The 26866-nt window shown below is 37.2% G+C and overlaps 1 protein-coding gene across 2 annotated transcripts in view; it reads left to right on the forward strand.

Annotated features, from left to right (window-relative positions):
- The first annotated feature begins 625 nt into the window (after nt 1-625).
- pax7a (paired box 7a) overlaps nt 626-26866 on the forward strand; it is a 70793-nt gene continuing 44552 nt past the window's right edge. The window contains exons 1-4 of one of the 2 annotated variants that reach the window (XM_059537617.1): nt 626-1078; nt 2174-2409; nt 2653-2782; nt 2983-3111. In XM_059537617.1, coding sequence (XP_059393600.1) covers nt 994-1078; nt 2174-2409; nt 2653-2782; nt 2983-3111 — 580 coding nt within the window. In that variant the 5' untranslated portion in view covers nt 626-993. Of the gene's footprint in view, nt 1079-2173; nt 2410-2652; nt 2798-2982; nt 3112-26866 lie in introns of both variants that reach the window. The other variant, XM_059537616.1, reaches the window with a different exon arrangement.

The raw sequence follows: 26866 nt of genomic DNA on the forward strand, positions 1-26866 counted from the left end.
TTTTGTTCCTGTTCTTTCTACATACAAAAATAGCATGATATTCAGATCCTTGATAGTTTTTAATGACACAGCACTGTAAATTGATAAATATGTCGTGTTTCTCAATTCATACACAAAAATCACTAGAAGGGATGCCACACTACGAATCTACAACATATATTAAAGTATGAAATATGTACAAGGTCAAGTTGAAATACAGCATTACAATCATTTTGCAAATGACCACAAACCTATTTTGGAAGAAGGATCACAGATATCCTGCTAAATTGGCATAGATTATTTTTAATTAACAACAACAACAACAATGCATATTATATTATATTATATTATATTATATTATATTATATTATATTATATTATATTATATTATATTATATTATATTATATTATATTATATTATATTATATTATGTGTTTGAGAGAGAAATGAGAGAGTCCAAAGCATCAAACTGACGTTTCAGTTTAAATGACAGATGAATGAAAACTCTTTGTAACATTTCCTGTGTTGACTTAGAGAGAAAGTGGGAGGGTGGTGTATGTGTGTTTTCTGTAAAGTTCCCCCCGATTGGACGGCAGGTCTTGGGCATTACCCTTTCTCTCCATGATGAATAAAAGAGTGCTGGAGAGCCTATCGTTACGCGCGCTTCCTCCTCCCACTATGTGCGCCAAAGTTGGCCACTTAAACTCCTCTCAGGCTGCAAACAGGAGCTGTAATCAAAACTAACAGAACCTCTCACTAATATTTACTCACAGTTGCTTCAGTGCACATTCCATGCTTTCCTCTGCTAATCCTGCTATTGGTTTTTTGTATCCACTTTAAGAACTTTTTTTTCATCTGCACAGTCGGCATTGTCCACTGCTGTGTGTTTGGATTTCTTTTTACATTTTTGGGGGGACCTGTTACAGTTTCCACGCCGCAAACAACTCTGGAGCTTTCTGTGTGATTGGTTTCTTTAATTTATTAGTGAGATTACATTGTTTGGGGGTAGCTGGAATGGCTACTTTACCAGGAACAGTTCCTCGAATGATGCGGCCAGCACCAGGCCAGAACTACCCACGAACCGGATTCCCGTTAGAAGGTACGGAAACATGTATTCTGCTTATTCGAATTCTTAAATAAAAACACAATTTTATTACATATTTGTAATTGTAATGTTAAAATAGTAAATAATAATAATAATAATAATAATCATCATTTTGGATAAGGTATGTCAAACACACTTTCAAGCGTTACTGAACGAAAGAACTAAATTATCGGCCTGAATGAAATTTAGGAAGTATGATCTAATTTATAAGACCGAGCAAAAACTAAAAAGAAAGAAAAAATAGATTGTACTTATGAAATTAGTTATTTAAAATAATTGACATTGAACCTTCTTTCATAATCTTGTCATCTTGCAGAGTTCTGAGTAAAAAGCTCTGAGCGTGTTATTTGCGTGCGCCGCTTGCGCATTAAAAGGGAAACTCTTTCCTGGATCGAGTGAGTTCGTGCTTGAGAGCATTTTGACGAAACCCTACAAAACCCACGAATCCTGCAATCTGTGGGATTTGCTGAAGTATCTTGCAGCAGCGAAGGGATATACAACGCACAGCTGAGAGCTGGCTCAAAGCATCACACTAATATTTGTGTTGCATGACTGGGAATAATCGAGGTTTAAAGTGCCTCTTGAATGGCAATTAGTGTCCTCAAGTGTTACATCCTCTCGTTATACATCAGATAGACTGATAGCACAGAAGGATTCTTTCATGAAAGAAAATGTGTGAGGATGCGATTTTTGGATTAATTCTCCTCCAGGCTTTGATTAATCATTATTCGTATCTTCCAATTAACAGAAACCTTCGACATGGATCGTTTCAAAATCTTTTATAAATATCACGTGATAAATAATCTAATATTATCTGATGTGATTAATCAGGATGACAGCATGTAGATGTTTTTTGATAAATCCTGTACCTTGCAGGATCTCCCACTCAAAACTCAATGACATTAAATTACTCACAAGTAAAATGCACTTTACATTATGTACCATTTTTGCATAGCTACATAAATTCAACGCGTAAATCCTTATATAATCGCGTAGTTGAAATGGATGTTATGAAGTGTCGCAATTTCATCTGATATGTTGTTCCCTTTGTTCAAAACTTTCTTTTTGGGGCTGGATGTTTTTGCACAGTCTCAACGCCTCTGGGTCAAGGTCGAGTGAACCAGCTCGGCGGAGTTTTCATCAACGGAAGGCCACTGCCAAATCATATTCGACACAAAATAGTGGAAATGGCCCATCACGGCATCCGACCCTGTGTGATCTCCAGACAGCTGCGGGTCTCACACGGCTGCGTGTCCAAAATCCTCTGTCGCTACCAGGAGACCGGTTCCATTCGTCCGGGAGCGATAGGTGGAAGTAAACCGAGGGTGAGTGGACGATGTCGAAATATAAGACATGTTTAGGCCTATATGTAACAAATCGTAATGGGGGTTAATAAATAATTATTTAATATTTTTTTAATTATAAATATGCTTGGAATTGATAGTAAACATAATGCGCTTTTTTGTGTGTGTGTGTGTGTGTGTGTGTGTGTGTGTGTGTGTGTGTGTGTGTGTGTGTGTGTGTGTGTGTGCTTTTTTTTCATCCACATTTTTGGTTTTACGCTGCAGCAAGTTGCAACACCCGACGTTGAGAAGAGAATCGAGGAATACAAACGCGAGAATCCAGGGATGTTCAGCTGGGAAATCCGGGATAAGTTGCTGAAGGACGGGGTGTGTGACAGAGGCACGGTTCCTTCAGGTGAGGCCTCTTCCGGTAAGCACCATTTCATTCTTATTGACATAAATAGGCCGTTACGCGCTTCACAGCACTAATAATAATAATAAATCTGTATATTCGTTTTTAATACATTTTAATTCTATAAATGAAATCACTATCTTAGTGTGCATTGTTGTGATTGTTATATTTGGCGTTACAGTAATTATTATCTCTCTTTACAGTTAGCTCCATTAGTCGGGTTTTGAGAGCTCGTTTTGGCAAGAAAGATGACGATGACGAGTGTGATAAAAAAGATGAAGACGGAGAAAAGAAAACCAAGCACAGCATCGATGGGATTCTCGGGGATAAAGGTCAGAGGCCGTTCAAATTCTCATTGTGTGCGAATAGATGCGAGGAAACGTGGTGCGTAAAAGTTGTGCATTATAACTCGAATAGATGTTTTTGAGGTGTTGATCAGTTGTACTAACAGATCGTGATGGACTGGTGCTGTAATTGCTGCTGTTGTTGCAATTGATATTTCATTAGGCAGTTATTTGAAAGGGGACAGATGCTGCAGTCCTTCATTCTCGCCAGAGGGAATCTGGGCGCCCCCTTGGAAAAAAAAATGGTACAAATAGCTCTCATTATTCATGCTGCTAGATGTTCAGTACTTACTCAATTATTTATGTGAGCCCTGACGTCAGGTATTTAGCCGGGTAAATTAATTTGTGTGGCACATTCCAGTTCCACCGCGTTTTAACGACCCCCTAAACGACAACTGACAGTTTGACCCATTTGAGAATCCATGTCAGTTTAAGCAGATGCGTTATACGAGACACGTGGACCCCGTGGAGGTGACTTGTTTTGGCAACATTTATAACAAATTATTATTATTATTATTATTATTATTATTATTATTATTATTATTATTATTATTATTATTATTATATGATCTTCCCAATATTGTGAACTGAAAATTATCATTTGAAAAAAATTGAATTGAATTGCATATCAATAGCAATAGGCTTCATTCTGAAAAAGCATGAATTATTTATAATTTATTATGTATTATTATAAATATAAATATTTATATTTAGGCCATATATTTATTACATTTCTATAATATTTAAAAGTCTGTAAGTATGCATTATAGCCTACTATTATAATTCAAAATATATTATAATAATTCGAAACGGTCTTATTATATTCGTTCAATTATACGTGATATATTTTTTATTTTAGATTTATAACGGGTTACTATAACTTTTTTGCCTTTTTCTAAACGTTTTTATGAACAATCTCGTTTTAAGCCTTTGTAACCTTTAGACTGAAATACAAAAGAGAACGGCTCTGGAGCCGGGCAGCAAAAAGAGTGACTGGACCGGTGACCCCCATTCAAAGACCCCAGAAAAGAGGGGAAAACTTTCTACAAAGGGTAGTAAAAAAAACAGAAAGGCAGATAAATTATTCAGTGCTCCCTGCTGGTAGATAGTTTTGTAATATGAAGGAGAGTTTACAATTGTAAGCTCAACATTTCATGGTGCAAAACGGCGGGTTTGTGCGGGTTTAGTTGCGCGTAACGGCGTAGTTGGTTTAAGACAAATTAAAGCGTTTACATTTACAGATATTTAGGCTGAGTTTCTTTAATATAATTGGTATATAATTATAATGTTATTTTGCAATGGATAAATCAAATATCTATAGTAGCCTATTATTATTATTTTCTCTTGTAAATAATGCCAAAGTTACGCTCAGATGACATCCCTCAAAATTACTTTTATATGAATTTATACACAGGCCAAAACTGATATTCATTATTAAACGAATGCATGGAAAACAATCTCTCTGTTGCTGTCCACTTGTTGTGGTCGTTTATTTGTTGGGAATGTTGTGAGTGCGTCATCTTTAGGTTAATTATTCCATAAATCTGTCATTTATAGTGTCTCATCTCCTGCACAACACTGAATCCACTGTTAAATTCTTTGAAGGGATTCTTTAAGTTTACCATCCGGATAACATTTAATAATGTTAAGACTTATTAGAGCTGCTGTGTGTTGAATGGGCGTCTGTGTTGCTGAGGAGTGTAATAGCTCGGAGGCACCGGTAAGAAACACACTGATCCTCCAGCAGCTCTCGCGCGGGGTTTCGCGCACAAACGTAATGTAGAAGGATTTTTAAGCCCTGATTAAACTGAGCCCCTTTATTTCTTTTCACTTTCATCTCTAAACGGCTCACAGAGACTCGCCCAGGGCGTAAATTCATGAGATTTAGAGTTTATTTTACATGATATTTATTTATTTAGGGTATGCTAAACACATCCGGGTTTTTTTTTATTGCATGTCTTTAGCCTACTGATTACTAACTAGTTCACCTCAGATTTTTATTGACTTGTTTTGGCAGACAAAACTCAATTATTTATTTATTTATTAAATGTGTTAATTACATGTTAAATTACACATATTTGGTTATTATAAAGTCTTACCTCAGTTTTTTAGTTGACTTGTTTTCTGCATTATTGTTTTAATATTATATTATATTACAGGCTTCATATACCAAAAATATATGTGTAATTGATGAAATAAATATAATATTACATTTTTATTAGTGTTCATATTTTTTGCCGCCTTTATAATATATTCATATTTTGTAAACTTTTGGGGGTATATAAAATACATTTATTTTTTATTTCATATTTATGTTGACTGGTTTTGGCAATCAAAATGTATTTATTTATTTGCGTGGCATGTTTACGCAAATATTATTTATATATTATGTATATATTTGTTTATTTTACGTAACACAGTGGTAAACGTTTTGAAAACAAACGACAGAAACGTTGTCTGTGCTCCCTACCCCCTTGACCAGATCTCCGTGTAACCTTAATAGCCTTAACTGTGACTTCCACATTTGGTTTTGTGGCCATTACAATAATAATAATCTTGTGCACCTGTCATCCTATTTAAAAAATTACAAATATGATGAGCGACAGCAGAGTTAGCACAAACCTGCCAAACTTAATTAGTCTTTAATGGGCTCCAGTCCCGCGTCTGACAGCTCACCTGGTGCTCTTTTTGTCTGGAGGAGCATCAGTTAAACGCGACCACGAGTCCATTTGTGAGAGTGGCACTGGACACTTCAGCAGATCTGTGGATTACCTGAGCTTTCCAGACTAATCAAACAGACTTCAGGCAGAGGTTTAAGAGTGTTGTTATGGCATAATAGTGATAAAAACCTGCGGGAGAGACTGATGTGAGCAGACTCGGTGATATTTAGAAGAGAGCAAAACATAAATTAAATAAATAAAAATAGCAGTTTCTTAGACGCGCACCAGCAGGACATTTTCTCTGTTGCTTCACATCTATATGAAAATAAAGCAGATACTCTCGGACCTAAAACCGCACTGAAAGAGAAGCACAGGGAGACATTTTAAACAAATCCATCTGCAATAGAATATGTTAAAGGGGCACACACATACATAGAGAGAGAGAGAGAGAGAGAGAGGAAGATTAAGTGAAAGTAAGGAGAAGTTATTTAGCTATTAATATTTTTTTTTTCTCCTCGGGCGTCGAGAGTGACTCCATCTGCACTTTCTTGCAGCTATTTTGGCTGGCTGAAATTGTGGGAGACCCAAATGTTGGGCAGAGATAACATAACCATCAGAGTGTGGATCATCACTGCATTAAACACGGATTAACCTCTTCTCTCCCGTCACCCTGTCTCAACGCAACTCGAGAATTTGACTGGCAAGGGATTTTCTTTAGTGTATAGAGTCCAGGGTTTAATACATAAATCAACACTACGGTAACAACAACTGATATATATATATTTCGGAATTTAAACTGAACATAAATATGCTCATAATAATATTACACTGAAGCTAGTGATTATAAAAGCGTGCGACCATTTCGCCATTGCAGTGCTAGTTGCTTAAAATCCAGATAAAGGCAGTTCTAATTTCTAGAACCAATCAAATTTACCAAACCAGATTAAATTTGCCATGAATTGCATTCAAGCATCGGTGATGGTGACATTTTTTCTCCCCAATGCCAGAACAACTTACTTTAATTTTAAACCGCCCCCACCATGAACTTTTTCTTTCTTTCTTTCTTTCTTTCTTTCTTTCTTTCTTTATTTATTTATTTATTTATTTATTTATTTATTTATTTACAAAATTAATTATTATCATAATAGCAATAACACTTTTCACCCTGTAAAATAATCATATGATTATGTATTATTATTTTGCGTAAAACCATTGACTTGAAGCTCTGGTAGCTTGATAGTAACTGTTAAAAAACCCCATCGCACGACTTCAAATTGAAAGCTAGGTGACGAAGTGAGCAATATTCGTGATCCAGCCTATATAAGCAATGATAAAAATGCAAACATTTTGGGCTGTATTTTAATGTGGCTTTCATTGACTCCGCTGAAATGCTTAATTGGTCTCCACACGGGGATTCTAGACTAGTTTACACTCGTTATTAGACCGAGGATGACCTGTGAACTAAAATTTGAGTTTTGATGTGTTTCAGAGATGTTTAAAAAATAACCAAAACGGGAAAGGATGATGTGAATGAGGGCTCAGGCAGTTAAGGGAAATTGAGAAGCTTATGATCTTTGATCCGTGGATGTCTTTTGCTTATCAGAAACACTTGAGACGAATGCAGTACAAAGCGACTTCATTTTACTGCTCGACTGCTCATTAAATGCGGTTTGCCATCTGGGACAGTGTAAATCTCTGCACAGATGTTATGGAGAATATCATTCTTTTAAATCGGAGAGAATTCTTGTAATAGTGCGGTTTTCACTCCCCAGCTGTTAACCGAGTGCGCAGAAGACTTTTAGGCACATAAACGCAGTTTTATCATCTAATAACCAGAGAGGATTTCAATTTTCAACTTTTCAAGGGTTTTGGAACCCAAATGTAATACATGAATCACACATTAGCTATGTATCTTTGTGCGTAATTCCCTCTCCATGCGAGCAGTGGATATTGTATTTGGTGCGTTCGTATCTGGTTAATGTTTGTAATGGGGTCTTAAATACACAATTGATTCTGACATGTACATTGCCATTTCCGTTTTAGCCATTTGATTTGTGAGGGCGGGTCACACTTGACACACACAAGCTGTGACACAGGCCTCATTAAACTCTCTCTCTGTGTGTGTGTGTGTGTGTGTGTGTGTGTGTGTGTGTGTGTGTGTGTGTTTGGGGAGGGAGTCTGAAACTGCATCCAAAACACAGCGCGCAATTTCGCTGTCTTTTGAACAAGCGAACCATTCAAATCCGTGCTTTTATTTGCTACAAAATTTTCATTTCTTGCATCTGATTTGTTGTCAATAACACACGAATATTACAGACGGCTTCTGCTTCAAAACACACATTCAAATTCGTATTTATTTCATAAAAACTGAGGTGTTTATGCCATTTTTTTTAAGAAGACATGCCTGCTGGATTATCATTTATGAACCGTGTGAGCACATCGGTGAAAGGGAGGTTATTTTTAGGATTATCATCCAGATATTTAATATAACTATGTATCTTTCTGCTTTCGAGAATATAAAAGGTCGCAGTAATTGTTTATTAATTATTTGTAGCCTGGATTGTTCATATTTTGCTATCTCTTCCGTTGCCTACTTTACGCATTTGTCTTCAATCCTTACGCACTCTTTTTCAGCGCGGGCATGTGGATTTAACTAATGGAGCGTTTCGCTCGCGGTGGTCGATGTTTTAGAGATCCGTTCAAGTGGCTTTTACGAAACAATGGAGGATCCCGGGATGCGGTAAATGGCAGTGACCGGTAACCCCTCTCACACTCGGGCAGGTCACTGCGCTTCAGTGAGCACAGCTTCGAGAGCTGAGAATCACCTCTGAGAAAGTCATCTCAGCAACAAGTGATACGCTGAATTTATACAATTCTGCATCCCAAACTCAAATCGCCCTGGGGTGCGTTTCCCGTACAACGACGTAACTCGCTGATTAACCACCATAGTACGATGCATCGTTATGAAAACGAATGACCTAGTCACGACTGTTTCCCGAAACCATGGTACCTGTGTCGCAGATCGATCGTTCAAACTACGTTGGTTTGAACCGTCGTTCTTCTTCTTCTTCGATCTACTGGCCGACTGGAGCGATCAGCACATGTCGCCACAGTAATTTGGTTTTATTTTCTCTTTTATTCGACTCGACTTACACTTTTGAAATGACGTTACGTAGGAGTCGGGTAATAACGAATCATTCATTTGTTCTGCAATACATTATGTACACACACGGAGTTAAAAATGTGCTCTTTTCTGATCCCAATGTCAATAATTTCACAATGTCAGATAAATACTATTTCTTATGTAATAGGCTATTGATAGGCTACTTAACCACAATTGAAAAAAGATGGGTTTTGAAAAACTGTAATGTACTGTTGTGGATTGCATATTTTGCTCAATCTTTCCTATTTATGTCTTATTGCCATTCTGACGTGTTAATGAAAATGACACGAACACCCCAATTTTCATAGCTTGAAATTGCAGTTCTTTTCGAGGAGGTGGAAAATAGTAAAGTCCATCTATTTTCAAAGCTGAAAAATAGCATTACAAATTCTGACAAAAATAAAATCTGGGCAGAAATCACTCAATAAATAAACAATGCTAGCTATGGATATGGACAAAGCCCAGACGAAGTCAGATATAAGTGGAGGGACTTTGCAAGTGTGACAAAACAGAGGGCTGTGGCACGAATAAGAGGGAAGCAAACAAGACTGATGGGGTATCAGTTCAGTTCCTCCTGTCCCTAGAGGAAGAGACAGTTTTGGCCATCCTGGGGCCTGTTGCAATGGAAGGATCCTTGGTGATATAGATACATGTGCATCAGCCAGGCCTTTGCCTTCAAAGTCCAGGCCTCCCACATCAGGCCCTCTCCAGTCTGGCCCTTCAACATCAGGCTTAACAAATCTTCAGAGGGCAATAAGAAGAAACAAAGCTTTAAATTCAGTTGTTAGCTACACTGCATTATTATGGTGTTGGAAATTTATGGAGGTGGTGGGTGATGGTCTGATGGGTGGGTGATGGAAGCACACATGACTCTTTTGTGTGGGCCACTTCTGCAGTTTGCAGGTGGCTGAAGAGGGTGCATGGCTTTGGTGATAGCTGGCTGCTGGAGACATGTCCTCTTCGCCCATAACTCCTGTCACCTGTGCAGCAGCCACCACTGCAGTTTATAAACCATTTGTTTAATCTGACATAATTTCTGTTAAATATTTGGTTTCTTTGCCGATATGCATTATGAACACTTAAAGCTGAAGTAGGTAACTTTTGTAAAAATGTATTTGTGAAACCTGTCATTATGTCCTGACAGTAGAATATGAGACAAATAATCTGTGAAAAAATCAAGCTCCTCTGGCTCCTCCCAGTGGTCCTATTGCCATTTGCAGAAATTCATCCGCTCCCGGTAAGAAACAACCAATCAGAGCTGCGGGGTCCGTAACTTTTTTTGTGTTCAAGATTTACAAAATGTATATAATAAGCGAGTACACCATGAATCCATTTTCCAAACCGTGTTTTTAGCCTGTCCTGAATCACTAGGGTACATCTATAATAAGTGTTTATATTCGGATTATTTTGCATTGCTTCGGGGGTACCGCGGCGGAGTAACCTGGTACCTTTGTGATTCTTCATAGACATAAACAGAGAGAAGTAGCTCCGGCTACAATGTTCTTCCGCAAGACGCAAGCAGTTCTGTTTATTAACCGCTAGAGCGTCAAAAGTTACGGACTGCAGCTTTAAAAACATTTAAAAAAAACTTTTGCAAACAGTGTATACTGTCTCTCTTTCTCTCTCTCTCTCTCTCTCTCTCTCTCTCTCTATATATATATATATATATATATATACATATATACATGTAGCTATTCACACACAAACACATTTGTAAAGAATATTCTATATTCCAATTCTGTAAAAACAACAAAATCACTCACTTACTTATAATAATTTTTTTTTATAAAAATACTGTAATTTGAGTGTTAACATTTTATATAAGTGAAAACCTCTAACACACTGTTTTACCAATATTGTTATATGTATTTTGGGATGTTTTTACAAAGATAACTCACTTGACAAACTCACCGTTTCTTCGCACAAACGAAACAATGGCTGCGTTCTAATCGGCAAGATTAATGCTTTCAGAGAGCACTTCGAAGAGAGAATAATCGCAAGGGCCACGCTGCTATATAGTTTCAAACTGAATTTGTAATAATCATGGGCGTCAGTTTGGTTTGAAATGTGGTGGGGACAGAGACGCATTCAGAAGTGCATTTTCAGAAGTGGTGGGTACAATGATGCATTTTTTTTTTCTCTTTCGCGCAGGTCATGTTTTGAAAGACGTCCTGTATCTTATTAATGTAAATAAATAAAAATGTATACAAAAATGTGATGATGTCCGACTCGTTTTATGAAGAAAGCCGTACAAAGCATTAGACATATGATATATGACCCACTAATCTGCTTCATATCATCATATAAGTACCATGTTGACAATATGACATGGCCATGACGTGGGTTTAATGTACCTAAACAATGATTACCAAATTTCTCTTTCATGTTGCTTTGTTATAACCACTGAAAACGGGGAAAAAATCTAACCCAAAATCGGGCCTCGCTCTACATTATCCCGCTTATTACATGGCTACCCACCAAATAAATCAATAATTTGACACAAAATATTGATTTAAAAAAGAGTTTATTGATTTAAACACGATTGTATTGCTTCCGCTGAAGAAAATAGTTCAGTCTCTACGATTAGAATCCTGCCGCGTCCATAGCAACGCTCTGTTTTTCATGGCAACGGTGTTATTATCAAGAAATAACAGACTTCATTCTACAGTGGAATTCAACCAAGCCATGTAATAATTTGATTTAATTCCCAGTACAATTTACCATATCTACACACAACACAACTTAAGCACTACAAATTTTATCAAGATTGAAAAAGCAAAAATACGTGTAGCACATGAACACTATTGACTATCACACCATGATCTGACTGCTCTCAATTCACAACAACATGCATCCATCCAATCTACATCAGGCATTTTGACTAAAACTTGATCCATTCCTCTTCATCATCATCATCATCATCATCACAACTATTTCAGAATTCAGCAATAGATTCAAGCAATAATTAAACAAGATACTGACTACTCAACAATCATCTCCCCCAACACTTGCTGTATGAACGCAAACCGTAACTAGCTAATTAAGTTGGTGGCTAAGGAAGTCTAACGTAACATTAATTGCAAGAGAAGAATTAAAACAGCCGATCCCTTGTGTGCAAATGCACAAGACCTAGCCATAATACCAGCAAATCTTAATAAACATAAGTTATCGCGTCTTACCTTTGTGTCAATGGTCTGCAAACCCATGCTGTGTGTACAACAACATCCATTTGTTCTACAGGTTATCACTTTGATATGTTATAGTCCATGGCACTAGGATGCAACCTTGTGATATTGTATGAAGGCTAAATGAAAGTGAAAGTGAAGTGACATTCAGCCAAGTATGGTGACCCATACTCAGAATTTGTGCTCTGCATTTAACCCATCCGAAATGCACACACACAGAGCAGTGAACACACACACACACTGTGAGCACACAACCGGAGGAGTGGGCAGCCATTTATGCTGCGGCGCCCGGGGAGCAGTTGGGGGTTCAATGCCTTGCTCAAGGGCACCTAAGTCGTGGTATTGAAGGTGGAGAGAGAACTGTACATGCACTCCCCCCACCCACAATTCCTGCCGGCCCGGGACTCGAACTCACAACCTTTCGATTGGGAGTCCGACTCTCTAACCATTAGGCCACGACTTCCCTCGTCTATGATACATTCGCCAGAAATTCTGGCCAATCCCAGCAAAGACTAGGTAGCCTCGTTCCCGCTCGTTCACTGTCCATTCCAAACTGTCAACTCATTTGAAAAACATTCTTTAAAAAAAAGAAGCGCAATAGTCATATAGACGGTTTCATCGGGCGCACGCGCCTGGACCTAAGTTAACTTCCGGTCTGTGTTGTGTATATCGGTCTGGCTGCAGTGCCTTCTACAAACACGGTTAAAGTCAAGGCGATGAGTAGACTGAGGGATCAGGTGGTTGTGCTGCGGGATGTGTTTCCCATACATTTATTTATTTTTGGAAACTCACCACAATTTTAAAACTGATCGATTTTCAAAAAGGCTTCGCTGAATAAACATGAGTAACGTTATGTACTGCACGTTTAATAATAATAATCCCTTACATTTATATGTTTAAATATCAAAACGAGGCACAGGTGTTTTTTATATCGCTGTATTTCTGAAGGAAGACTTGCATGTTATATGCCTGATAAAGCAGCGTGTGTGAGCGTACTTTGTTTACAGCTGTTACTGGGGAAACCTCCATTTCTCGCGCTTTATGTCTATGCTTTAAAACATCTCCTATTGGCAAAGAATGGATTTGCATTCTCATTAAGTCCGCCTGATCCATGCAGCAAACATTTAGTTTGTTATCAAAAAATATCTACTCTAGAGGGACTTGGCTGTTGTTATTGATTCTATTTGGAAGTCTACCGGAAGTTAAGTTAGGTCCGCAAAAGCGCGCATGCGCAGTAACGTTTGTTTATGTTGTTGCCGTTGAAACCGTCTATAGAGAAAATAATAACAGTGACACGATGACTCCCCCTCCCCCAACCTATAACGTATCCCAATGTTACAGTTGTTGCAGTTTTAATGAACAGAAAAGCGTGTAGCCAGCGCAGCAGCAGAACTCGAGGTTTAAAAAAAAAAAAAAAAAAGTGGTGGGTACAAAATGACTCATGACGAAATCTGGGGGGGACCCCAATCCCCGTCCCCCCGAAATCGACGCCTATGGTAATAATAATAAAAAAGGCGAATTAAGTAATAAACTTAAACCACAACTTTAAGTCTTTTAAATCACTCAAAGTGGATTCTAAAGGAATATGGCATAGGGGCGATAACTGTGAATAGAACACAGCCCAGGTGCGGCGCAATCAATGACGTCGACACAGCAAACTAATGACGAACTATGCCTCTAACCACAGGTGGAGAGCTGTCGTTCCAACGACTCAAGTTTGCGACGCAGTTTGCGAATGTTCGTTTGAACTATGGTTTCGGGAAACACCGAATCGTTGAACTACGTTGGTAACGATGGAACTTGCGACGATAGTTGGCTAACGATGCTTTTGGGATGCCTATTGAATGCCTAATCATTAAAAGCTAGGTTTAAATGAAGCAGAAGCAACACAAATACAATTATGAAATGTTAACCAAACGAAAAGAAAACATAGGGGAAATAACAGCAATTATAATTCTAACTACTCCAATTTATTTTTATTATTTTTATTATTATTATCTGTTCATTAGTAACATATTTTAGTGTTTGTTTTTATACTTTACCGGGCTTTCAGAGACAGAAACCAACGCGTTGAACCTCAGACAAAAACGATTATGTATTTGAGTTTTTTTTTTTCTCACTCTCCTGTATTATTATTACTATTCGTTGTTTTTGTATATGCAATTAAATATTCAAATCTAATAAGTTTAGCATATGTAGACCTATATGAATATATGAATTTATTTAATTATATTATTAATAATATTTTACATTAAATATTATTATTATTAATAATAAATACAATAGGAAGACGAAAAGCAGAGCAGACAGCATGTGTTTTTTTTTGTGTGTGTGTGTTTTTTTGCGTATTGCATCTCATTGGTGTGCGCCCTATTCATTTGGCAAGTTTGTGCATTTTTTTGGAGTCGTTCCGGACCCCACAGGCGAAAAGGCGAGACGCAGCTTGGACTGTAGCGATCCGTTCTAATTGGGGATGAAATTCATTAGAGAAGACATCCATTTAAGACCTTTAAGTTTTCCACACATTTTAAAGGTATGAGAATGGATTAATGGCTTATAGCCAATACTGAAATTTATTGCCTCTTTGGAATTTGTCCTGCCTGTCTAACGGGTGTCACAAGAAGCACTTCGAAAAATGAACAAATAAATACCGATTCCTCAAGCGTAATATCGAGCACGGAGCCATGAATGCTTGAAGCAGGTGATGGTTTATGCAACCTTTTTTATATTTTTATAGGCTAATGCCGTTTGAAATGATCGCTATCCAAATAGTTGATTTGTAATGATCTGCTCTTTGTGCATTGTGATCATATTTACTGTCTGTTTGCAGTCTTACACTTTGTGTGCGTTTGAATGTGTGTTTTTCTCTTTTGGAATAAGATATGAAGTGATGCTCAGATTATCCTCTCACTTTTGAATGGAGGAGAAATCAACTGTCTCCTTCTCCTTTATGGAGGGAGCATTTTGTTCTTTTAATTGAATGCTGCCTTTTTTTCTTGTGTTGGGCCTAAGACTCCTCTGAAGTCTAGCAGCCTTCTTTATCCATTGTTAGAGAAACTGCTCCTAAAAAGGAAAAAAAGAAAGAAAAGAGCAGAAGAAAAAAGAACTGTTATTTTCTGTCTCGAGATTCAATGCGCAGGCTATTCAGGCCAGTTGATGAACTCCTTCAAAAAGTTTATTAAGGGTATGAAAACAATGTAGACTAAAGCCTTTGGGCTCGCGGGCAGACAGTTTATAAACTAGCAGCCATTGTGCCTGGAAGGCAGATGCATGAATACTTTTGAATGGGGGCTTCAAACTGACACGATGGGGCTGGACAGCAGCCTGTTTAGTGAAGAGGGCTTGGGGAAGAGATGGGCTCAGTGTGTTGTCTGCATTAATGTACATCTGTAGGGACTGGGGGTGAATCCCCACTCCAGCACACTAAGATGGAAACACCACATTCAGAGCCAGCGAGAGCTGATTTTGCTTCCGTGCCTTTGGGAATTTGTGCTGTGCTACCTTTAAGTTTACTTAGGAGAGCCGTCTAATATCATGGATGTATGATTTGAATGAACAAAAATAGGTTTGAATCTATATTTATGGATTAGAATGCATATAAAATATATGCATTTTCACAACTAGTGGAAATGCATCTATTTAAATTATGCATTTTGTTATGCATATGTTTGTATTGCAGTTACGCATGTTTATATTGCAGACTTTCTTAGTATTTACTATGAAAAAACCTGATGCCCATGTTCTTAGAAAAATTAGCAAATAAATACAAATTCTTCAACTGTACTATATCTTAGTGATTCTGATGTTTTGTAGTTATGGTGCACAAACCATGGGATCTGTGAATGAACATGACACTACAAAGAAAGTTACACGTGAGGTGAAGTCCACTAGTCTTAGAATACTAATGAAAATGCATCCATTCTGCATGATTTTCTAATGTAATTGTACATTTTTTTAAGTTTAAATAATATCTCAGTGTGTGTTATGTCAGTATGCACATCATGACAAAAACTGATAATTATGTTCTCCAACATGATTTGAGATGTTCCAAAGAGCATCTTATATACAAAGTCATGTCACTCATTTGCTTATTTGATTAAAGTGCAGAAAGTTAAATGTTCTTTGTTACATTATGTACATATATGCATAGGTTTAAATGAAACCAGTAGATTTCTGTACCTTGCTGTACATTGATGTTGAAAAACTGTTTAGTTGCATTTATTAATATTACATGTTTGCAAGCCTGCAGTTTAATATATGGATATAAAACAGCCATTTTCCCTTCCTTGTTCGTCTTTTTTCTCTATTAAACAGTAAAGTTTAAGTGTGTGATTGGTGCCCATAAAGTACTTGTAATCATCTTGAAAAGATCCCAGTTTTTCGATGTGATCTGCATCAGGCTGCAGCGAGCACAAACAGCCCTCACTCGGCTCCGCTCTGGCAGGTGTCAACATTAGCAACACAATTGGCTCTCGGAGCCTCACCGCAGCGAGGCGGCTAACTTTAACTGTATGAGATGCCATGAAAAGAGGACCATGAAGAGGTTGTGAAGGGGAGGAGGGAGATTATGCTTTGAGGCAGCTATTAGAGGGGATGAAGCTTCTCTAAACAAACAGTGGAGAGAAAGAAACCCAAGAAAAGATCAATAATGTGTTAGTTTCCTAGGCTAAGCCATGATGGATCTCAAGTACCCAGTTTTTCTTTTGTATTGTTTTTTTTTTTTTTCATTTTTCTGAGAGATGTATTTCTTTTGATATATTATAGGTATTGGCAATCCAATTTGGGCAAAAATAATAAGTGGTGTTTTATTTATTTAATTGTTTTTATTTTTGGATGCGTTCTGCGTGCTGCATGTGTATTTATGACTCATCAAATTGTTTCTTTTTTTCATAGTTTGAGCTCAGAACCCTTTTAAGCTAACTTAGTTTCCTTTAAAATATACACAAAGTTCATTGCTGACATACAGTAAGTGAGCTATAAAGTTATGGTGAATAGAAACTCAGATCATTGACTCATTAACCAATGAGTTCATACTGAATATTCTAAGAATTAGGAGAGACAAGTAAAGGTTTACACATTATCGCATTGCTGTCTAGGCTAAACAACTGAGATCTCATATATTTTTCTTATACATATATATATATATTTTTATGTGTGTTCACCCTACTCTAATGCCTTTTTCTGCAGCACAGGTCATTTTGAAAACTTTGAGATTGGACAAATTGTGTAATCATAGGTGTCAGCAAGTCTTTCCTTTCATTTGACAGAGGTTTTATTCAAAGGCAGGAAGAGATATTGGTAAAGGAATGAGTTGACATCAGGGTTGCATTCTCATGTAAGTGCTTGTGTTGACAAGAAAAACAAGGTTTACAAAAGTCATTTATCTATCTTTCTATCTGTGCTCGTCTGGTAGATCTTGACCGTGCCATTGGAAAGGACAAGAGTGCTCAGCGCTCTATAGTAGTTCCCATGGGGCTTTGTTTTTCCTAGAGCGAAGGCAATTTTGCTTTAATTGGTAGTTTTAGACTCCTTTCTTGTCACACACTCAGGATAGCTCTCGGAAAACAAATAGAAAGGAAAAGTGTCTCTTGTTTCCTCCAGGGTTTTATGTGAAGCACATCGTCCAAAGTGAGGATTTTTATTGAACTGTCTTCCTTTGAAAAATAAAATGCTTCTTGCTGCATATGAGGATAAGCTTTAAATATTTATTTCAACACAGGTGAAATAGATGAACCCATTTAGTCTTAGTTTTCACATGATAAGAAAAATATATATATTTTTTTTTAAACAATTCTTTGTTTTGTAATTGTCTTATTTATTTATTTGCATCTGCAAGATTAATGTTTAATTTGATGTTTCAGATTAACCCTCTGGAGTCTAAGGGTATTTTTGGGGCCTGGAGAAGTTTTGTCATGCCTTGACTTTTGTGCTTTTTTCAGTTTCTTATAAATATCTAAATGGGTAAAGACTAATCTCACTGTAATCAGCACAAACTGGGCTGTAATAATATGTGAAATGCATGTATGTACATGATTGTGTTTTTGAGAAAAAAAATATTATGCGTGGTTAGTGAAAAACTAAAAATGTTAAAACGCTTGAATAAGGCAAAAAAACACATAAAGAACAATGGTTCCCCGGATTTTTGAGAACTGGAGCTTGTAGCCTAGAATTTTTCTTTCTAAATGATGTGAAAATCATCTTGTTTACTCACTCACAGAAAACAATATATTGATTTAAATTTTCTAAGACACTTTTTGTTGGTAAAAGTCATATGCGAGTAGGCGTCAACTACCATGAATATCATTGTGATTTACACCTGAGAAGACAAAGGGCCACATAATGAGCTGCATAATGAGCCATTCAGTCATCTGTGCCACTGTGAGTGAGGAGTTACAAGAGAGAATGTGAGAACAAAATAAATCTATATAATTTTATGTTTGTAGTTTATTAAGAATATATTTAATTATCCCACAACATAATTTAATATCCACTTGGGGGTGCAGTTAAACAGTTTATTAGAAACAATCAAAGCTGGCTTTCAAACAAATTGTTTGGCATGCTTACTCCAGTCACACAATCCTTCAGAAATCCTTTTAACAATCTTATTTTCTACAAAAAAACAAAAAAACGTTTGTTGTTATTATTATCATCATTATTATTAATGTTGAAAAGAGCTGAGAACATTTTTCTGGGTTTTTAGGGGGAATAAATGGAAAGAAAAGCATTGTTTTTACATTTGTTACAGTTATCTATTTGTTACATTTATATTATTTACATCAAGCTTTCGAAGGGTATAGTGTTGTATATTGTTATTGAAACTTCATAATGTTTCACTTGATTATACATTTAGTCAGGAATTATAATTTGGAAAAAGTCTAACTAGTAAAACGTTTACACGTTATGTGATAACTAGTACAAGTATATAAATAAATAAAAAGAGACTTACTCATGTTTATGATCTCTGCTGAATAAAGTGCTTCATTCTTTTTTTCTGAGGAAATCCATTTCTCAAATCCTCAACCACATCACATCTTTTTGGGGTGAATTATGTGTTATTCCTCTCATCGCGAAGCAAACAGTAAAATAAAAACTTGAAGAACAGTCTCGCTGCTTTTTCTTCTGTTATGGGCGTATTCAAGCCGCGCGCTTCAGTTTGAATCTGAATAGCGCGTTCGGCGCGGGGGCGTGGTCACATTAGATATAATGAAGGGAGACATGAAAAACAGACATCGCGTTGTTTTCATATAGATTACTTTATCACAGAATATCTGTTTTCGCCGGCACTTGTTTAGTTTAAAAATAGACATGTCAAGCTTTCTATAGATATCTCTCTCATGTATTTTCGTTGAGTAATCACGGAGTTACAGTTCATTTAAATGACGTGTTTGTAAAAGAAGATCAGCGCAGACAAAGGCTGCAGACAGCGCACCTTGTTTGTTATCTTTATTTTATAAGTGCACAAAGTTTTGTTGTTATTATGTCTGTATCCAAAAAAAAGTAGACCCTTTACAGATTCGATTGATGTATTGCTCTTATCTGTACGATTAAAACTGAAAGTGTAATTTAAGTTCTTTTCGGGGTTATCAGGAGAAAATGACTCAAAACGCTTATCCGCGTTAATCGACTTGATAGGGTTAACATTTCAAAAGGTCACTGCTCATTGGCATAGACCTTATAACTTCACTCATCAAGTTTCAATGTGCTAAATTCTATACATTTAGAATCACCAGTGAAGATATGGTCCATTTTACTCAATTTGTATAAGAAGTAGAGTTGGGATTGTAAACAAATTGTAAATATGTGGCATGCAATTCATCAATCTTCAGTTAATGTGCCGCAGATATATCAGTGATTTTCACTGTCTGGCATTTTATGAATGAACTTCCTACAATCACTGAAAATGCTTCTCTGAATAGTACTGTTTTTGTAAATTGCCTTTAAAAAAAAAAAACAAGATAAAACTAGACCATCTAAACATCTTTTCACCCATCCATCTGTCAACATCATATATTTTTACTCTTATAAACAAAGCCGCATATTTAAAGATTGGCTTGTTTGGCTTTGTTTTGATTGGATCCGGTGTCTCCTAAGGTCTGTGTGGTCTATTATATTTGTGGTCTATTTATATTCAACCGTTGCTTAGGAAAACATTTGGCACGTTATGATTTCTTGACTGATAATTCAGAAGGGGTTCACTTGAAATGCATGCCACGTTCAGTGGCAGACATAACATTGGGGAGGGAATGGTTATTCTGTGTTAAAAGAGTTTCTGTTTTCTTCACAGCCCATGTTAGAAGAAAACACAGGATCGTAATAGAGCTAAATGTCAAAAAATGTCTACATTCCCCCCCTGCGTTTTTCCCGCCTGCCATAGATGTCAAAGTTTTTGACAGCTGGCACAGACACTGCCGGATTATTGTCATCCCCCGTTAGTGTGTTAGAAAGTACAGCAAGCATTCTCACTAATTTTATTACAATGGAGAAAATGCCCCACATAATGTGCAACACTAATTAAGTTTAGAGCTGTGTGCCCAGTCAGAGAGCTGATGAATTAGAGCCATTCACACCATGCTCGACTGCTTTAAAATCACCATTAGCCCATGCTACTTACGGCCATAACATCGCCCATTTTATGCTTTTGACCTGCTTTGCAAATGGATTCTTCATTATTTTCGTGTATGGCCGCTCATTTTTAAGGCTGTACTGAAAGACAATAAACACGTTCACTGAGTGTTGCAAATCAGAAATGTGTTTCGTCTTTCCAGCAAGTAAAAAAAAAGAAATGCAGGCGTTGACCGGTGAGCTTAGAGAGACTGCGAGCGATGGAAAGCGAGCAGTCCCTGTAACTTCAAAGGAAAAAAAGCCAAGCCTTCCATTTTTAACTAATGGGTTTATTTAAGGCGTCCCCTGTCGGACCCTCCCTGGGGGAATGTACACTCTCATTTTGAAATACCCTTATAGTCCGAAGATACAATATAGAGTGCTGATCTCTGACTTTACCATCAGCTACTGTGACTGCGAGCTGATGTAAACTCAGAAAACAGGAAATATTAAAGACCTTCTCATGTCCTGAAGAACGTCTTGGGAATTTCATGTAGTATCCACTGTGTCAATATTAACATTTCTCATTCAATTCTTCTAAACTCTGTATTTTACAATTATTGTCTCATTTTATAGAAAGTTTTAGGGTATATACACTCTTTTAAAAAGGTTCTTCATTGGCATTGATATATTGATATATCCCTTTAACACCCATGGAACTTTTTCAATTCACAAAAGCCTTTTTATAGTGCAAAAAGGTTCTTTAGATTTTTGAAATGTTCTCCATGTGAAGTAAAATTGGTTCTTTTAAGAACTGTTGAAAATGGTTCTCTTATGACTCTTTGGAAAACACCGTTTTGGAACCTTTATTTTTAGATGAAACGCAACTGAAAGAGCAAGCTATGGCTCACCCATGCCAGTTTTGTACCGTCTGGAACTCTGATAAGCCACAAATAGCATCTACTGATAAGGATAAACCAACAATTGGTTTAGATATTAGCATTGTTTTTCCAGAATACTGCCCAAAAAGTATGGCGATGTCCCCTTCCAGAGTTTTGTCTGTACTATAACCACTTTATGATGAAAGGATTATATGAATTATATATAGAGCCGTCCTTCAGGCACATATCTCAATCCTTGAGTGCATTCCGTCTCCTACTTAAACTCCATCCTTTTACATTCTGGATAAAATAAACAGGTGCTTCTCAGAGCTCAGAGTTAGTATTTGATTTCCTGCATTGCTTTTTCCTTTCAAGCCTCCTGAAGGGGCTTCTGCACTATTGGCACGGACCCCTTGGGTTCCCCTTTTGCTTTGTGGTCCTTCTTAATTTCATTACTTTAGCTGTGACCATAATTAGCAGGGAACCAACCCCAGGAAACGAAATCCCATTTTGGCAAAAAAGGAAGGTTGTAGAAAACTAAGCCCCACTCCCTCGAAACAGAGGTAGGTAGGGTGACCCTCAAGAAAACGGCTCGGGGAGGGATCCTCCATTTCTTATTTCTCTCCCTCCCTATGGTGACAGAAATTCAGTTCTTTTCAAAATATTCCTGCATGGACGGTGCATGTGTCTGGAGTGATAAATGGCTTCCTCTTTTAATTTATTTTTAATTTTTTAACATTAACCTCATGCAATAACATTTGCATTAATTTATTCTCCATTTTTAAGGGGCTCAACAAGGCTGAGACTTTTTATTTAAACCTACACAAACCTAAAAAAATTCTAGTAATTACAAAGGATTGGCAAGTAACAAAACAAATCAGACACTTAAATGGTTTTTGTTTTATGCATGACTTTGAAAAATCATTGTTTTGTAAAATGCAGAAATGAACTTTTTGGACATTTGTAGAACAAGCAAAAAAAAAAAAAAAAAATTGCCACGTAAAATTTTTAAAATGCTGTGGTATTTCTAAGTCACTAATCAAATGTAATCTAAAGTGAATTAAAAATTATCATTGGACTCCACTGGAATTGTTATACTGAGATAATATGAACTGAAAATGGGAAAAACATATAAAAGGGGTTGCAGTTTTTGTTTCGATCAGACTTTTGAACACAACTGTATATTTGTATCAATGTTTATGTATAAAATACTGCCATTCAAGTCCTTCACGCTCTCATTTCTCGGCACGCCTGTCCCCTGGTGATGGGGCATAGGGAGTCAATATGTCAGCATTTATCGATACCCCACTGAGCTACGCGGGGTTGTCAGGGCCCTATTCAGGCTCTAATGGCCCCCTGAGGTGCAGCGTCTATGCAGCCTGAAAGCGCAAAGAGGCCCGGGGCCCGGCCTGTTGTTGGATTTTAGGCGTGTGTTCCTATCGCCGCCCTGTGCCTTCACGCACATGACAAGAGCCATAAAAGACCAACGCCTTCGCTGCTTCTTCTTCCCCTCTCTTAAACCGCTTTTTTCAACCTTTTCTTAAAAGAAAAAAAGGTCTAATTGTTTGTTGTGGGAGCCAAAGATTATAGACCCTCCCCTCCTTTTGCTCTTTATTCCTTTCGTCTGTTTTCTTTGGGCTCGTCTTTCTCCCCGCCGCTCTCGTCATTTCTAAAGGATGTGATTTTTATCCCGAATGTTGTGAAAAGGGAAGCGAAAGAGGAATGATCCTGCAAGACTGCTTTTGACAATGGCAATGAGACACAAGAGAACGTTCAACTAAACGGAATTGTTGACTTCCATTAGTTGCTTTGCATAAATATATACTTTTAGCTTGTATTTGTGACTGCATGAAAAAGTACTGAGCAATGGATTAGATTATGTTAGCATTTGGTACTGCATGGTTTTAAGTATTTCGACTCAATAATCCAATAGAGCAATATGTTTAAAGTTTTTGAGTAGTCATATATTTGAAGCAAGTGTGCAGGTAGGCTGGGTGAGGCCGGACCACATTATCTAGGTCTGACGGTCTGACTTGCACTGATTTCAGTCAGACTAATGCATTTACATGACATTTTCAAAGACTTTATTGCTTTAGTCTGGCTGAAAGTGCATGTAAATGCATCTGATGAGCATTTGCTTCCTTCTAGTGTCGTCTGCAGGAAAGCAACAAATGTAGACTTTTGACAACATCTCCAGTTTCTCATGAAGAAAGGTCTCCTGTAATTGGCATTTCAGAAGAGATCTCAACATTTGCTCAAATATTCTGTCATGCCATGGTGTCTAATCAAAGGTCAGAGATCTCAGAATGAAGATTTCTCATTCATTTTGTTGAGGCTAAATGAAATGAGCTGCTTTTCACTTTCAGTTTGCAGCACTAAACTTTTCATGTACGTAACTAGCCTTGATTTTATTAATATTTTTAAGGAAATTTTAGGAGTAATGAAAGATAACTGAGCAACCTTGCTGCAGATATTCTTTTTATGGTCAACATGCAATATTGCATCATAGCTAAGTATGTATAAGCATATGTAATTGGTAATCCTAGCCTTTTCATGGACTTTTTTTGTTTGAACATTTCGTCAGAATGGCTTAACCCTGTGGGGGCAGGACCGGAAAAGTACATTCAGCTCTATCTTCAACAATGCAAATTTTTCTGTCATTTATTTGATCTTGCTGTAAACCCCACAATTCTCCACCTCCCTCTCCCACCGTAGGCACAGCAGTATCAAAGGTTCAATCCCTAAACAGACCTGAGGAAACACGCTGAGTTTTATATTCAGGCCGTGAGCCAAAGAGATAGCAAAGAGAGGCAGATGGATGTCAGAGATATCAAATCAGATCGCACGGCGAAAACCCGTTCATTACGGGCTGTTCGGCATTATGATTCCCCTCTCCTCCTTCAAGATTGACAAAAAGTATAATTGCTCTAGTGACTCTCACAAAGGCATTTACAAAATAAACATGTAAACAAAATTAAGCAAGGACACTGTTATTTTTGTCCTGTGGGAATGTGGGGGGTTTAGGAAGATGCTGAAGGAAAAAAAAGAGGGAAAGATGGGTTGTCAGTTACACTCAACTGGTGTCATTTGCAGCTCCGAGGCTGGTCCTATTGAATGCCTATAAAATAGCAAGCGTAAGACTTGATTGTAATTATGCTGGAACTAATATGCTTTTCAAAATGAGCCATTATGAGCTAATGCCGCACTGCAAAAAGCCCTGTCTGTTTTTGTCACTCTGTCTTGGGTAGTTTGCCGTAGTGTTGAGCTAATACTGATTCAAAGGCAATCTTAGCAGATGAGGTTGGAGACGCCTCTACCTTCTTCTCACTGTGTCATGGAGGCTTTTTATTATCCGCCATCCCTGACTAATTCCTGGGATTCTGATGATGGCAAAAGCTGCACTTTGAATTCTGGCTCAGTCGTGCTTTTCAATTGTCTTTTTTTTTTTTAATAAGGATCTTTGACATCCTTTTAGGTTTGGTAATGATATATTGAAACTCTATTTTCAGACGAGCTGTGTTAATCACTTTTGATGCTTTTGGGTGATGTAATTAAAACGATAAAGATAGATCAGTCGGACAAAGAAACAGTTGTTAGCTGGGATTTTAAGCAGTTATTCACTGTTTCTTGAATGTGTATAGCATGGTACAGTGATAGTATCATTCCTTGCTACCGAATGACTAAAGTACCATGGTACTTCTTTGTTAGTGTCATCTCTCTTTTTAAGCAGACCTTTATATTTTTATTTTTATATATTTTTTAATTTAGACAATTGACTTTAACATTAACATACTCAACATACTTTGATTAAGGCCCTTAGAGAAGAAAAGAGACATCATAAATTACTATGCTGTTAAAATTATGTAAAAAAAATATATAAAATTTCTTTATTGGAGTTGATGGTTCTATCAAGAACTGTTAACATCAATAAAACCTTTCATTTGGACAAAATGTAGTTTACAATGTAAAATCTTATTTTAAAAATGTTCTTTTCATTGAAATGAACTTTTCACTGAAATATTCTTTGAGAACCCAAAATGGATCTACAATGGCATGCAAGCTGCTTATAATAGGAAATTTTTACACACAAGGTCATTTCAGAACGGTTAACTAGCAAGATATTTTGTTATATGGTCACATTTCGAACACAAAAGAGGATTTTTTAAAATATAGATTTTTCCGTACAGTGAAGGTCAATGGGGTCTAATGTGGTTTGGAACTCAGCGTCCTTAAAAATACATGTGTTTCACAGAAGAAAGTATGTCGTACAAATGTGAAGCATCATGAGGATGCGTAAATGATCTTCATTCTGTGAATCTTCATTCTGCGGTGAACTATCCCTTTAAGCCAATGTAAGCTAACGTAAATGACTGCTAAATTGAGCTAAATGTGTATGTTGGCTTAACTGTTGCAGATAATGGGCCCTAAATGGATGAGATTTGGCTTTAGTGATTCATGTAGCCAAGAAGCAGAGAACCTACTCGTAACGGTTTATCTGCTTCTAGCCTTCTGCTTCATACAGGTTTGGTTTTTAAATGAAATATGATCTAAAATTTCTCAGAACCTTCTGAATGCTCCTGATTTTGCTGCAAATGAAATACTCGGCGCAAAGTCAACATTTTGTTTAAAATCACGTTGGGCCCTGGAGGAAAAACATTCAGCCTGTAGCACAGAATGAATGGAACATAATTAGGCTTTAATTGGCTGATAAGTGAGCAGAGGACTTTATCAATATCCCCAGAACCCTCAAATAGAATTACAGCTTGGTTATTGTAAGGCGGATTAGTCAGGATGTACCTTATTGTTTTAAAACAGGGAAGAGTTCTTGTGAATTGACCTCACATCTTCTTGAGCTTAACTGTGTTTAAAGTGCAAATTAACTGCTGCTTTTTTGGTCCCCTGATTACTGTAGTTAAATGTAGTGCTTTTTTAAACAAGGAATGAGAGCCAGTGGAATAATTTTAATAACTTAGTTATGATAGCTATACAAGAGTTTAAAGTTTTGCACACTTTTAGCCTTTTAATCAGCTTCTCCTCAGTCTCATTAGCAGCTAACGTTGTGTGCTTGTAGCATATTACATGTCTGCCATAACCTATCTGAACCATTTTGGGGCTTCTGTTCTCTTGATAGAAGCTAGGATCCCAATCAGTGGACCTCTTTGGGACAGAGACGAGGTCTGTATCATGCCCTCTCACTGCTCTATCTCTGCCAGCATCTGTTTCATTACCATAATCCTTTGCTGTTGTCAGGGGGCCTGTTGACCTTCAGCCTTGGGCTTACATGACGGCTGAGCTAGAGCTTGTGAAATGACA

Source organism: Carassius carassius, chromosome 44, assembly GCF_963082965.1.
Source record: "Carassius carassius chromosome 44, fCarCar2.1, whole genome shotgun sequence".
In the NCBI taxonomy this organism is placed as follows: Eukaryota; Metazoa; Chordata; class Actinopteri; order Cypriniformes; family Cyprinidae; genus Carassius; species Carassius carassius.